Source organism: Saccopteryx bilineata, chromosome 2 (genome assembly GCF_036850765.1).
Source record: "Saccopteryx bilineata isolate mSacBil1 chromosome 2, mSacBil1_pri_phased_curated, whole genome shotgun sequence".
NCBI classification, from domain to species: domain Eukaryota; kingdom Metazoa; phylum Chordata; class Mammalia; order Chiroptera; family Emballonuridae; genus Saccopteryx; species Saccopteryx bilineata.
Genome location: NC_089491.1, coordinates 358,177,244 through 358,192,418, shown reverse-complemented (window position 1 = coordinate 358,192,418; position 15,175 = coordinate 358,177,244). Strand labels below are relative to the sequence as shown.

General features: G+C 46.6%; 1 protein-coding gene across 1 annotated transcript in view; it reads right to left on the bottom strand.

The window, feature by feature from the left end:
• Positions 1-14,272, bottom strand: part of UBE2G1 (ubiquitin conjugating enzyme E2 G1) — a 127,244-nt gene extending 112,972 nt beyond the window's left edge. Inside the window, exon 1 of the mRNA XM_066263003.1 lies at positions 13,859-14,272. Coding sequence (XP_066119100.1) covers positions 13,859-13,904 — 46 coding nt within the window. The 5' untranslated portion in view covers positions 13,905-14,272. The remainder of the gene's footprint in view (positions 1-13,858) is intronic.
• Positions 14,273-15,175: the final 903 nt, after the last annotated feature.

Genomic DNA, 15,175 nt, shown 5'->3' with positions numbered 1-15,175 from the left:
CTATTGTGAATCAACTAAACTCAGTTTCCTCTTCTGAAAAATGTGGTCAGCCACCTACGTAGGAAGCTTAAGGTACTAAGTAAAAGGACCAGAGAAAAACTTTGAAGATATGAGAAGAAAAAACTAAAAAAATAAAATGGGGCGGTCCTTTAATTTTTGTGGTTATCTATAAATTATAACGAGTTAGGAAAATGACAGTCAGTACATAAACTGCTTGAGAGAAAAAGACTTTGCTGAGACACTGTAGGTGTTCCAACAATTGTCCTCACTGGTCAAAGCTATACTTTAAACAATTAAATGGGGGAAGAGTGGAACAGACATGTAAAAAGGGCAAGAACAGGCCCTGGCCGGTTGGCTCAGTGGTAGAGCGTCAGCCTGGCGTGCAGGAGTCCCGGGTTCGATTTCCGGCCAGGGCACACAGGAGAAGCGCCCATCTGCTTCTCTAACTCTCCCCCTCTCCTTCCTCTCTGTCTCTCTCTTCCCCTCCCGCAGCCAAGGCTCCATTGGAGCAAAGATGGCACGGGCGCTGGGGATGGCTCCATGGCCTCTGCCTCAGGCGCTAGAGTGGCTCTGGTCGCAACAGAGCGACAACCTGGATGGGCAGAGCATCGCCCCCTGGTGGGCGTGCCAGGTGGATCCCAGTCAAGCGCTTGTGGGAGTCTGTCTGACTGCCTCCCCGTTTCTGGCTTTGGAAAAATACAAAAAACTAAAAAATTTTAAAAATTAAATAAATAAAATAAAAAAAGGCAAGGACATCTATACTACTGTAACGAAGTATCTATATTCTAATTATTAGTCAATATTTGTTCATAAAAGTTTACCTTCCCCACTAGAAGGGGAAGCCAGGGATTGTATCATGAATCTTTGTATCCTTAGGGCCTGGCATAGAGAAAGAATTAAATGTTTCCTAAATGGATGTATTCTAATTGTCTTACTTTCTACCTTAAAAAACTTAGTTCACATGTGCTTCAGTCCTAAAGGAAAAAAACTATTATAGTAGTTCTGATCCACTCAATAAGTATTTATTGTTTGCCTATGTTTCAATCACCCTTCTAAGCATCTGTGATATGTCAGTTAATAAGCAAAAATAAAAATCTCTGTCCTCATGGAAAGAATGTCATCTAAATCAGTGGTCCCCAACCTTTTTTGGTCCACGGACCAGTTTAATGTCAGAAAATATTTTCACGGACCGGCCTTTAGGGTGGGACGGATAAATGTATCACATGATCGAGACAAGCGTCAAGAGTGAGTCTTAGACAAATGTAACAGAGGGAATCTGGTCATTTTTTAAAAATAAAACATCGTTCAGACTTAAATATAAATAAAACGAAATAATGTAAGTTATTTATTCTTTCTCTGCGGATCGGTACCAAATGGCACACCGACCGGTACAGGTCCGCGGCACGGGGGTTGGGGACCACTGATCTAAATGTCATATTCCACCCTAAGGCACTGCTAACCCAAAGTGTGCTTCATGAATTGGTGCCAATCCACCAAATTGTTACTGGTCCATGGTACAGCAAGCTAGAGTAAGCATTTTGAAACTTATATAGCAATTTGAAAGTCATTTTATTTATTTATTTATTTATTTTCATTTTTCTGAAGCTGGAAACAGGGAGAGACAGTCTGACAGAATCCCGCATGCGCCCGACCGGGATCCACCCGGCATGCCCACCATGGGGCAACGCTCTGCCCACCAGGGGGCGATGCTCTGCCCATCCTGGGAGTCGCCATGTTGCGACCAGAGCCACTCTAGCGCCTGAGGCAGAGGCCACAGAGCCATCCCCAGCGCCCGGGGCCATCTTTGCTCCAATGGAGCCTTGGCTGCAGGAGGGGAAGAGAGAGACAGAGAGGAAAGCGCAGCAGAGGGGTGGAGAAGCAAATAGGCGCTTCTCCTGTGTGCCCTGGCCGGGAATTGAACCCGGGTCCTCCGCACGCTAGGCCAACGCTCTACCGCTGAGCAAACCGGCCAGGACCTGAAAGTCATTTTAAATGATGAACCTAATATTACAAAGTATGGGTTCAAATGTGTCTTTATTTAATTTTTCTAATAATTCATTTTTATTGTTTTTTTAAAGTATCACTACATAATGAATTGGAAACTTTTTTTTTTTTGTATTTTTCTGAAGTTGGAAACAGGGAGGCAGTCAAGACAGACTCCCGCATGCACCTGACTGGGACCCATCCGGCACGCCCACCAGGGGGCGATGCTCTGCCCATCTGGGGCGTTGCTCTGTTGCAACCAGAGCCATTCTAGCGCCCAGGCCAACTTTGCTCCAATGGAGCCTTGGCTGTGGGAGAGAAAAGAGAGACAGAGAGGAAGGAGAGGGGGAGGGGTGGAGAAGCAGATGGGCACTTCTCCTGTGTGCCCTGGCCGGGAATCGAACCTGGGACTCCTGCACGCCAGGCCAACGCTCTACCACTGAGCCAACCGACCAGGGCCCTGAATTGGAAACTTTTTAAAAACTAGTCTTTCACCACAGATAATTTTTTTATTTTTTTCTGAAGCTGGAAATGGGGAGAGACAGTCAAACAGACTCCCGTATGCGCCCGACCGGGATCCACCTGGCACGCCCACCAGGGGCAACGCTCTGCCCACCAGGGGGCGATGCTCTGCACCTCCGGGGCGTCGCTCTGTTGCGACCAGAGCCACTCTAGCGCCTGGGGCAGAGGCCAAGGAGCCATCCCCAGCGCCCGGGCCATCTTTGCTCCAATGGAGCCTCAGCTGCAGGAAGGGAAGAGAGAGACAGAGAGGAAGGAGAGGGGGAGGGGTAGAGAAGCAGATGAGTGCTTCTCCTGTGTGCCCTGGCCGGGAATCGAACCCGGGACTTCTGCACACCAGGCCGACGCTCTAGCACTAAGCCAACCAGCCAGGGTCTCACCACAGATAATTTGAGAAGCATTGAACACACATACTTTGATCACATCACTCACCCCTTCCTCAAACAGAATTCTATACAACATTACTAAGATCATCTACAACTATCACCCTTTTCGAGTATTATTTTCCCACTATTTCAGTATTTCATATACTTGAACCACATTGAATTGCTTTCAGCACAAGCCTTCTATCTTACCTGTTCTTTTCTCTCAGCCTTAACTACTTCCCTAATTCTATGTGATTAAAGTTTACATACCCTTTTTTTATTTTAGTGAGACAGAGAGACAAGGAAGGGAGATGAGAAGCATCAACTTGTAGTTGCTTTACTTTTAGTTGTTCATTGGTTGCTTGTCATACATGCCTTGACCAGATATCTCAAGCTGAGCCAGTGACCCTTGCTCAAGCCAGTGACCATGGGATCATTTTGATGACCCCACACTCAAGCTGGTGGGCCTGCATTCAAGACAGATAAGCCTAAATTCAAGCCAGTGACCTTGGGGTTTCAACCTGGGACCTCAGCACCCCAGATTGACACTCTATCCACTGTGCCATCACCGCTCAGGCTACATATCCCTTTTTTTTCTTTCTTTTCCTTTTCCAAGTGAGAGGAGGAAAGATAGAGAGACACTTCCACATACACCCTGACCAGGATCCACCTTGGCAACCCCTGTCTGGGGCTGATGCTCTGCCCATCTGGGGCCAATGCTTCCAACCGAGCTATTTTTTAGCACCTGAGGTGGAGGCTCTACGGAGCCATATTCAGCACCCGGGGCTGATGCATTTAACTTAATCAGGCTACATATCCTCTTAAAGTCAAACACAAATGCCACCACCTCCTCAAAACCCTCCATGAACCAGACAAACAGAAGCAAGCTTTCCCTGACTTTCTCTAATACTTTAAAGCAGCCCTCTTATCAAATTTTCTGCAGACTCCAAGTTCCTGGAATATAAAAAACAGTAACTTACTCATTTGGCATCCCTATAACACAGAAAATACCCATCAAATTTTCTGAATGAATAATGTAAGAAACAGCATTACATGTGTATAAATGAGCTTTGTTCAAGAGATCAAAAAACCCTCTGAAATGGTACACCGAACAGCATCCACTTTTCTCAGGAAAAAGTCTTTAACTCTTACTAGCTTCTCTCTACAGAGTCTAAGAACCCCCAAAGGTTAAAGAAACAATTCCTTGATAAAGAAAAGGCTCAAGTTTCATCAGCAGACAGACCTATTTCTGCTAGCCAGCTCCAACAGGGCTACCTTGGGGAAATTACCAGATATATAAATCTCAATTTCCTTTATCTCAAAAAGGTATTAATATTCACCTCAAAGATTTTTGTGTGTGGCAGAAACAGAGGTGGGACAGACAGGAAGAGAGAGAGATGAGAAACATCAATTCTTCGTTGCAGTTCCTTAGTTGTTCATTGATTGATTTCTCATATGTGCCTTGACCAGGGGGCTATAGCAGACCGAGTGACTCCTTGCTCTAGTCAGTGACCTTGGGCTCAAGCTGGTGAGCCTTGCTCAAACCAGATGAACCCGCGCTCAAGCTGGCCACCTCGGGGTCTTGAACCTAGATCCTCCACATCCCAGTCCAACGCTCTATCCACTGCGCCACCGCCTGGTCAGGCTATTCACTTCAAAGATTTAATGTGAGAATGAATATGACCACATATGTCAGCGGTTCTCAACCTGTGGGTCGCGATGGCTTTAGGCGACCCCTGTGTTTTGGTCGTTCGACCCCCGCCAGGGTCACGACCCACAGGTTGAGAACCGCTGACATATGGAAAGTCCTAGGATTATAAAGTACCTGTGAAAGGCACTCAATGATTTAAATTTCCTTTCTACCTTCCTTTCTCTTTTTAGTTAAGTTTATATATTGCCCTGGTCAGGTAGCTCAGTTAGAGCATTGTCCCCATAATGCCAAGGCTGTGAGTTCGATCCCTGGTCAAGGCAAACACAAGACTTCAACCAATGAACACATAAGTTTTTATATCCATGAAGTGAGCAGGCTTAGGTCCCTTAAAAGTTTTTTAACTACAAATTAATGCCATACCTTGAAACTTGCACTCACGACTATTTTCTCAGAAATCTTCAACAGGGTTAGTTGTCTTTCAGAAAGTTATTTGTTTTAAATCTGTAAACTGTAGATTTCTGTCTGTCATGCCAAGTAATTCTAATTACTGCTTTCTCTAAACTCATAAATGCAAAGGTTTTGCCCTGGCCGGTTGGCTCAGCGGTAGAGCGTCGGCCTGGCGTGCGGGGGACCCAGGTCCGATTCCCGGCCAGGGCACATAGGAGAAGCGCCCATTTGCTTCTCCACCTCCACCCCCTCCTTCCTCTCTGTCTCTCTCTTCCCCTCCCGCAGCCAAGGCTCCATTGGAGCAAAGATGGCCCGGGCGCTGGGGATGGCTCCTTGGCCTCTGCCCCAGGCGCTGGAGTGGCTCTGGTCACGGCAGAGCTTCGCCCCTGGTGAGCGTGCCGGGTGAATCCCGGTCGGGCGCATGCGGGAGTCTGTCTGACTGTCTTTCCCCGGTTCCAGCTTCAGAAAAAAGATACCAAAAAAAAAAGTACAAAAAAAATAAAATAAAATAAATGCAAAGGTTTTTTTTAGAGTATATAACCTAATACTCTTAAGAGAATTGACATCTTGCCTGGCCAGGTGGTGGTGCAGTGGACAGACGTCCACCTGGGAGCTGAGGACCCAGGTTTAAAACCCTGACGTTGCCAGCTCCAGTGCAGGTTCATCTGGCTTGAGTGTGGGCCCACCAACTTGAGTGCAGGTTCACAGTTCATGATTGCTGGTTTTAGCCCAAAGATTGCTGGCTTGAAGCCCAAGGTAGGTGGCTTGAGCAAGGGTCACTAGCTCAGCTGGAGCACCCCTCTCTGCCCCCGTCAAGACACATATGAGAGCCTGACTAGGCGGCACAGTGGACAGAGCGTCGGACTGTTCAAGACCCTGAGGTCACCAGCTTGAGCGCGGGCTCATCTGGTTTGAGCAAAGCTCACCAGCTTGGATCCAAGGTCACTGGTTTGAGCAAGGGGTTACTCGGTCTGCTGAAGGCCCACGGTCAAGGCATGTATGAGAAAGCAATCAATGAACTAAGGTGTCACAACAAAAAACTGATGATTGATGCTTCTCATCTCTCTCCGTTCCTGTCTCTCTGTCCCTATCTATCCCTCCCTCCCTCTCTCTCTTTCTGTAAAAAAAAAAAACACAGATGAGAAAGCAATCAATGAAAAACTGAAGTGCCACAACCATGAGTTGATGCTTCTCCTCTCTCCCTGTCTGTTCCTCTCTCTGAGAGAGAGAGAGAGAGAGAGAGAGAGAGAGAGAGCCTGACCAGGTAGTGGCACAGTGGATAGATCGTTGGACTGGGATGCGGAGGACCCAGGTTCAAGATCCCGAGGTCACCAGCTTGAGCATCAGCTCATCTGGTTTGAGAAAAAAAAAAAAAAAAAGCTCACTAGCTTGGACCCAAGGTCGCTGGCTTGAGCAAGGGGTCATTCAGTCTGCTGAAGGCCCGCAGTCAAGGCACATATGAGAAAGCAATCAATGAACAACTAAGGTGTCACAACGAGAAACTAATGATTGATGCTTCTCATCTCTCTCCATTCCTGTCTGTCTGTCCCTCTCTGACTCTGTCCTTGTCAAAAAAAAAAAAGGAGAGAGGGAGAGCATGCTGACATCTTGATTCAGCTGTCTCCCAAACTGACTGAGCCCATTAAGACAAAAAAAATGCTTAGTACAAATTTTACTTGCTTGAAGCAAGAGCACTTCCACATCAGTTTAACATAAATTAGTATACAACCCTCAAAAAAAAAAAAAAAAACACCACCTTGCAGGAAAGTACCCAAGACAAAATAACCCAAGGCTTGAAACTTATCTGTTCTTTTTAATTTTATTGATTTTTAGAGACTTAGGCAGAGAGAGACACAGAAACATCAATCTGTTCCTGTATGTGCCCTGACCGGGGATGGAATCCGCAACCTCTGCATATTGAGACCATGCTATAACCCAGTGGTCCCCAACCTTTTTTGGGCCACAGACCAGTTTAATGTCAGAAAATATTTTCACGGACTGGCCTTTAGGGTGGGACGGATAAATGTTCACGTGACCGAGACAAGCATCAAGAGTGAGTCTTAGATGGATGTAACAGAGGGAATCTGGTCATTTTTTAAAAATAAAACATCGTTCAGACTTAAATATAAATAAAACGGAAATAATGTAAGTTATTTATTCTTTCTCTGCGGACCATTACCAAATGACCCACGGACCAATACCAGTCCACGGCCCGGGGGTTGGGGACCACTGCTATAACCAACCAAGCTATCCAGCCAAGGCTTGAAACTCATCTTAATGCAAACAAACACTGTTCACCTGAGACAAAGAAGTCACAAGCAACAATATAGTAATGAATGTATTTTCAGTTTCTACAAAAGATATCATTCTATTAATAATCAAGATGTCTAATTTTACAATTATATGCAGACTGTCACCAAATATAATGTGTATTAACTTATATAAACTAAATAATAAAACTACATATTGTGGCCCTAGCTAGATGGCTTTGTTGGTTAGAGGATCGTCCCAAAGCACAGAGGTTGCCAGTTTGATCCATGGTCAGGGCACATACAGGAGCAGCTCAATGTTCCTGTCTCTCTCTCTCTCTCTCTCTCTCTAAAATCAATAAACAAAAATAAAAAAATAAAAATTTTTTTAAAAACTATACATTTTGGTACTACTTTACAGTAAATACAGTGTAACCTTGGGCAAGTTAGTTAACCTCTCTAAGCCTCTATTCCTTATTGAAAGTATTAAATAAGATAATATATATAAAGATAAAAGAATCTCTCTAAAAAAGACACAAAATTATCACTGATGGCTACTTTCAAGCAAAGAACTTGAGAGTAGGGTGGAAACACTGTACCTTCTTGCCCTCATAGTTTTACCCAGCACTTATAACTTTTTAAATAATAAAAATGTTTAAAATGATCTCTTGGCCCTGGCCGGTTGGCTCAGCGGTAGAGCGTAGGCCTGGCGTGCGGGGGACCTGGGTTTGATTCCTGGCCAGGGCACATAGGAGAAGCACCCATTTGCTTCTCCATCCCCACCCCCTCCTTCCTCTCTGTCTCTCTCTTCCCCTCCCGCAGCCAAGGCTCCATTGGAGCAAAGATGGCCCGGGCACTGGGGATGGCTCCTTGGCCTCTGCCCCAGGCGCTAGAGTGGCTCTGGTTGCGGCAGAGCGACGCCCCGGAGGGGCAGAGCATCGCCCCCTGGTGGGCAGAGCATCGCCCCGTGCCGGGTGGATCCCGATCGGGCGCATGCGGGAGTCTGTCTGACTGTCTCTCCCCGTTTCCAGCTTCAGAAAAGTACAAAAAAAAAAAAAATTTAAAAAAAAAAAATGATCTCTTGTGCTATAGGATTTCTTAGTGTTTAGCATAATGCACTGCAAAAACTAGGCTGCCACTGCTGAATTCACAAAGGAATCAAATCATAGTCTAATAATATCCACAAAAAAATACACAACCTATCCGATTTTAAAAATGTTAGGTGTTCTTACTTCCTTTACAACACCACATGGTCTTAATGAAAATACCTTACACCAGTGATTTTTCAAATTTTGTCCCTCAGGGAAATGTGGCAACAGAGACATTTTTGGCTGTTACAACTGAGGAGGTATACTACTGGCATCTGGTGAGTGAAGGCCAAGAATGCTGCTGCCCTGGCCGAAGAGCCTGGTTGATTAAAGAGCATCATCCTGAAGCACAGAGGTTGCCGGTTCTATTCTCAGTCAGGGCACATACAGGAGCAGATCAAAGTTCCAGTTTCTCTCTCACACATGCGTCCTTCCTCTCTCTCTAATATCAATAAAATAAACATTTAAAAAATAAATAGTATTTTAAAAAAATAAAAGAATACTGCCAAACACTGTATTATTATGTACAGTATGGGACTGAATAACCCACCCCAAAAGTCAGTACAGCTGAGGTGAGAAACTCTGCAACACAAGGAATCATTCTGTTCAATTCTCAAAGTAACCAGGTTCTTCATTTCTTTACCTACAAAACAAAACACACAGAAATTCTCCCCTCGCCTGATCTGTGGTGACACCGTGGATAAAAGTCAACCTGGAACGTGGAGATTGCCGAATTGAAACCTTGGGCTTGCCTGGTCAAGACACATGTGGGAACTGATGCTTCCTGCTCCTACCCCTTCTATCTCTCTTTCTCCCCTCTCTCTAAAATGAATAAAACCTTTAAAAAAAAAAAAGAAAAAGAAATTCTCCCCTAAATTAATGAACTAAAATCCTTATGGACTAGCAGACTATGGGCTCAATAAATGTAACTATTGTTGGCCACTACTTTAACTTTCTGAAATTCTAGCAGCTAGAATGGGTTACAGGTTTGGGTGTCTACTATACATTTCAAGAGTTTTAAAGTACAGTACTTTATTATAAAGCCTTCCAAAAGTGTACTCTAAAAGATTTCAAGAGATTACAGATTACCATTTTTTCCTGTTTTTTAAATATCTGAAGAACTGCAAAGTTCAAACAATGTACTATTAAAATACAACAGGGTCTTTATTTTAGTATGTAGTTATCAAGCCTGTCCAATAAAGTTGCTGTTTTTACATTTCACTTGGCCTCTATTTTTCTATATTTTGAGCATGTTAATTAAAACCCCTCAAAAAATTAATTAGGAACAATCCATTGTTTCTGATCAAGAAGACAAGAAAAGCAGGTAACTACTTTTTTTTTTTTTTTTTGGACTGATACTAGAGACAGATGGGGAAAGAAACCAACTTGTTGTTCCACTTGTTTCTACTTTTTTTTTTTTTTTTTTAGAGATGCAGAGGAAGGGAGAGGGAGGAAGAGAGAGAAACATTGATTTGTTGCTTAGCCAGGGCCAAGCAGCTAAGTAACTATATAGTAAGTCTTGAAAAATTATAAACTACGGCCTGGCCGGGTATCTCGGTTAGATAGAGCATCGTCTCAGAATGCCAGGGTTGTGGGTTCAGTCCCGTCAGGGCACATACAAGAGGCAACCAATGAGTGCACAACGAAATGGAATGAGTTGATGCTTCTCTCTCTGTCTCAAATCAATGTTAAATTTGAAAAAAGAAAAATTACAAATGAAATCATCCTCTCTTCCAATCTTAAAGCATATTTTAGTGTGCCTTATCAAAATGTCAACCATTAATAAAAATTTTGGGGAAATGTTTTATCAGTATGTGGAATTACTCTTGCTTAAAAAGTGCAAAACTGCCCTGGCTGGATAGCTCGGTTGGTTAAAGCATCATCCCCAAGCACAGAGGTTGCAGATTTGATCTACAATCAGAGCACATACAGAAACAGATCAATGTTCCTGTCTCTCTCTTTCTCTCTTTCACTCTCTCCCTCCCTCTCTCTAAAATCAATAAAATAAACATTAAAAAAAAGTGCAAAACTGAACCACATGGCTATCAAAATTTAAAGCTAGTTCACAAATGGGTAAATAAATTTAAATTATTGTTACTGCTAACAATGTTATTAAGTCATACTTTACTTTCTTAGTAACTACTTAACTCTTTTACTTCTTTTAAAATGTATATCTTTTTTTTTTTCCTGCTTTTCCAAGTGAGAGAAAGGGAGCTAGACACACTCCCACTCGCACCCCCGCAACCGGGATCCACTTGGCAATCGCCATCTGGGGCCGAAGCTTTCTGTCCATCTGGGGTCAGGCTGCAACCAAGCTATTATTTATTTACACCTGAGGTGGAGGCTCCATGGAGCCCAGGCATGAGGCCGCTGGAACCAACTGAGCCATGCTGCAGGAGGTGAAGAGAGAGAGAGAGAGAGAAAGAGAGAAAGAGAGAAGGGGGAGGGGTGGAGAAGACGACGTTGCTTCTCCTCTGGGCCCTGACCGGAAATGGAACCCAGGGCACCCACATGCCAGCCAACACTCTACCACTGAGCCAACCCACCAGGGCCTAAAATGTACATCTTGAAACAACCTAATCGTCCCTTGATAGAGGACTGGGTAAAGACGTGGTACATATATACAATGGAATACTACTCAGCCATAAGAAATGATGCCCTAGCCAGATAGCTCAATTGGTGAGCATTGTTCTAATACGCAGAAGTTGCCGGTTCCATCCTTGGTCAGGGCACATTTCTTTCTCTCTCCCTCTCCATTTCTTTCTCTAAAAATGAGTAAGTAAATTAAAAATATTAACAATAAAACTTAAAAAAAAGAAATGATGATATATTGCCATTTACAACAACATGGATAGACCTTGAGAACATTATACTAAGTGAAATGAATCAGAAAAAGCTAAGAACTATATGATTTCACACATAGGTGGGATATAAAACTGACACGTATAAACATAGATAATAGATAAAAGTGAAGTGATTACCAAGGGGAAGGGAGTCAAGAAGGACAAATATACAGTGACAGTGAAAGAAAATGATTTGACTTTGGGTGCTGGGCATATACACAATCAACATTTAAAAGCTATAGAAATGTTTACCTGAAACCTATGTACTTTTATTGATCAATGTCACCCATTAAACTTAATTTCTAAATAAAAAGATAAAAATAAAATGTTACAAATGATATATTATAGAATTGTACTCCTGAAACCTATATAGTTATTAACCAGTCACACCAATAAATTCGGTAAAAAAAATAAAACGAGGGCCCTGGCCAGTTAGCTCAGTGGTAGTATCAGCCTGGCATGTGGATGTCCTGGGTTGGATTCCCCCTCAGGGCACACAGGAGAAGCAACTATCTGCTTCTCCACCCTCCCCCCTTCTCTCTCTCTCACTCTTTATTCCCTCCCAGCAGCCATGGCTCCATTAGCTCCAGCAAGCTGGCCTTGGGTGCTGAGAATGACTCCAGGGCCTCAGCCTCAGGCTCTAAAAAATGGCTCTGGTTGCAACTGAGCACGGTCCCCTAGTGGGCTTACCAAGTGGATCCCAGTTGGGGTGCATGCAGGAGTCTCTCTGCCTCCCCTCCTCTCACAAAAAAATTTTAAAAATAAAATTAGTATCTTTCTCAATATATAAGAATTGAGGACTCCTAGCGTGCGGAGGACCCGGGTTCGATTCCTGGCCAGGGCACACAGGAGAAGCGCCCATTTGCTTCTCCACCCCTCCGCCGCGCTTTCCCTCCCGCAGCTAAGGCTCCATTGGGGCAGAGATGGCCCGGGCGCTGGGGATGGCTCTGTGGCCTCTGCCTCAGGCGCTAGAGTGGCTCTGGTCGCAACATGGCGATGCCCAGGATGGGCAGAGCATCGCCCCCTGGTGGGCAGAGCATCGCCCCTGGTGGGCGTGCCGGGTGAATCCCGGTCGAGCGCATGCGGGAGTCTGTCTGACTGTCTCTCCCTGTTTCCAGCTTCGGAAAAATGAAAAAAAAAAAAAAAAAAAGAATTGAGGACTATTTTAATACTAATTTAGTATTTTCATATTGTTTAATAGTTCACTATATAGTAAAAACTTATTCTAATTAAAGACATCTTCATTCCTTCATCCAAAACAAAGTAACAAATTACACAGACAAACCTGGTGTTTGAAAATATAAAATGCAATAAAGTTATTATTCTTTCACTATTTTCAAAAATATTTTTCATGATGGACATAGGTACACAAGAACTTATCCATTCACTTCAAGTCACTCTCCCTAAGCATCTAGAACTTTAATACTTGACCAAACCTGCTTGTTCATGGTCTAATAATAAACCTAATTATACAATCTGTAACAGCCCCTGACAACCTTTTCCTAAGAAGTCATAAAGGTGGTTTAACTAATACCTCAAACTCTCAGTAAATTTTATTTTAAAAGATTTCTTCATTCCTGCCTTTGGCTTCTGCTGAGGACTAGGGCTGCTGGCTGAACAGTGGGGAGGTGAAAATCCGGCTAAACTGAAAAGAACACACACTAGGTGTAACTGCTGGTTCATTTCTCTTTAAATCTGGCAGCACGTGGGGCGGCATTGTGAAGCCAACCTCCCCCCTTACACTCCGCACACGTACGTCTCCAGTGCGCATGCTCGGCTCACACAGTCCTAGCAGAGTAGGAGCCAACCCCCTAAAAAGTCAACCTGGAAGCCGCAAACGGCCGGAGGCCGGGACAATGGGGGAGGGGGGCTGCAGGCACCTCTAGAGAGACAGACCCGGCCGCGGCCCCAAGCTAGAGTCCGCCGGCCACAGCCCGGTGATTCTGCAGGCCTGCGCAGGAGCCGGAATCGCTCCAAGCACAAAGCCCCAGGCCGGCCAGCGAGCGGCTCTCCGCCCGGCCCGCTCCTACCCTCCCCCAGCCGGGAGGCGCAGCTGGAGCCCGTGCCAAGCAGAGGCAGGCGAGACGGCGTCCCGCACCCCGCCAGGTCCTTAGACCCCCCGCGCGCCAGTGACGAGGCCACGGAGGCCAGCGCTTTGTTGTCCGCCACAACTCCGCGGACCTGGCGCAGCCCGGGCAGAAGTTTTGCGCGCCTCACCTATCCGGCAAGGGGCGAATTTCTTCGCCTCCTCTCTCCACCCGCTGCCCATCCGCGGCTCAGACACCCGAGCAGGGCACTCGGCGCTGGGAGGGCCCAGACGCTCCTTTCTGCCCCCAAGGGTCCGGCGGCCTCGGCAGCACCTGAGCCCGGGACCCGCCCCTCCTGGGAGGGTCGGTCGGGGCTAGGGATCCACAGCCCCTCCCCCGCAACGTCCCACCCAGCAGTGGGGGAGGGGGCAGCTCCCCTCCAATTTCACTGGGCGCCAGGCCCCGTCCGAGCGCTGAGGCTGGGGCGCGTCCCCGCCCCCAATGCCCTCCGAAAACCGGGGAAAAAGTCCTGGGCCGGCCGGGACCGGAGCCTCGGGCTCCTCACCCTCGCAGGCGGCTGCCGCTCCCCCTCAGCCGTCCGGCCGCCTGCCCAGGAGGCGAGCAGGAGGGGAGCCGCAGCGGCTCGCCACGATCGCGGCCCGGCGCCCTGCCGCCCGCCCGCTCACCTGCCAGCTGTCTTCGCAGTAGCAGTGCCGACTGCAGCTCCGTCATCCTCCCCGCCAAGGGCCCGGGCTGGCGCCGGGGCTTTCGGAAGGCCGAAGACAGGCTCTGGGGGCTGCTGGGGCTGGGTGTGCGAGGAAACCGGGCCCCACGACGGGAGCGCCGAAGCCGAGGGAGGCCGGGCTGGGGCGGCGGTATTAGCGCCTCGCTGCCGGTGCGAGTCCGCTTGGTTTCAGCTCTCCTCACAGCGCCTCCCGCCCGGAAGGGGAGGGTAACTCGGCCGCGGCGGCGCTCACTGGGACTTCGCTCGCCCGCCCGCTTCCCTCCTTCAGCCCGTCCGTCGGCCCCTCCGGTGTCTTCCCCCCCACTACAGCCTCACTGCGCGCAGGGCCGCTCCGCGCAGGCGCGCCGGGATTGCCTACTTCGGCAGCGGCCAGCCCGCAAGCCCTACCCTCTGCCTCACTGCCACGCCTCTTGCGACGGGGCCCCGCCCCCTACGCGTATTTGCCCGGGTCGCCGCCATCTTGGGAAGGTCGACGCCCGGCTGACCAGCAAGGCCTCAGGCTGTAGACGCCTCGCGGACGCCATGACAAAGAGGTCGCTAAGGTCAAGACACCGCCTCCGGATTGAAGCAGGTGTTATAGGAGCAGAGGCCAAAAGAAATGGTTGGTGTGTGGTTGTTGGCGAGCCGCCAACAGCCACCTAACACTGCACACGTGCTGTGTAAATCAGTCATTGTTAAAGCTGAATTTAGTAGTGGTGTGCCCCATATTAAGCAAACCCCTCCCAACAGACTCTACATGTTAATTCATTTTACAAAAAGAATGCACAAGCCTGACCTGTGGTGATGCAGTGGATAAGGCATCAACCTGGAATGCTGAGGTCGCTGGTTCAAAACCCTGGGCTTGCCCAATCAAGGCACATGAGAGAAGCAACTACTATGAGTTGATGCTTCCTGCTCCCCCATTCTCTCTCTCTCTCTCTCTCTCTAAAATCAATAAATTTTTTTAAAAATCTAAAAAAGAAAAGAATGCACAAAAAGATTCTTGATATTAGCAAAATGTCCTGCATCTCATAGTACAAAATGTGTAAACATCATTAATAATCTCTGAATAAGAAGAGTTGAGATTAGCAAAATGTTATACGCACAATTCAAAATGTCATTGAGAAAGGCATCTACAGTGTAAACTCAAGGTGTGAGATCTAGGATTTGGAAAAAGCAACTTTACTGGCTCTACCTGCTCCTTCCCTCAGTCTTCTGCTTTGCATAAAACAATCTCAAAGAGATGAAGCAGAAGAAAGAGTAATACCTCATGGCCTGA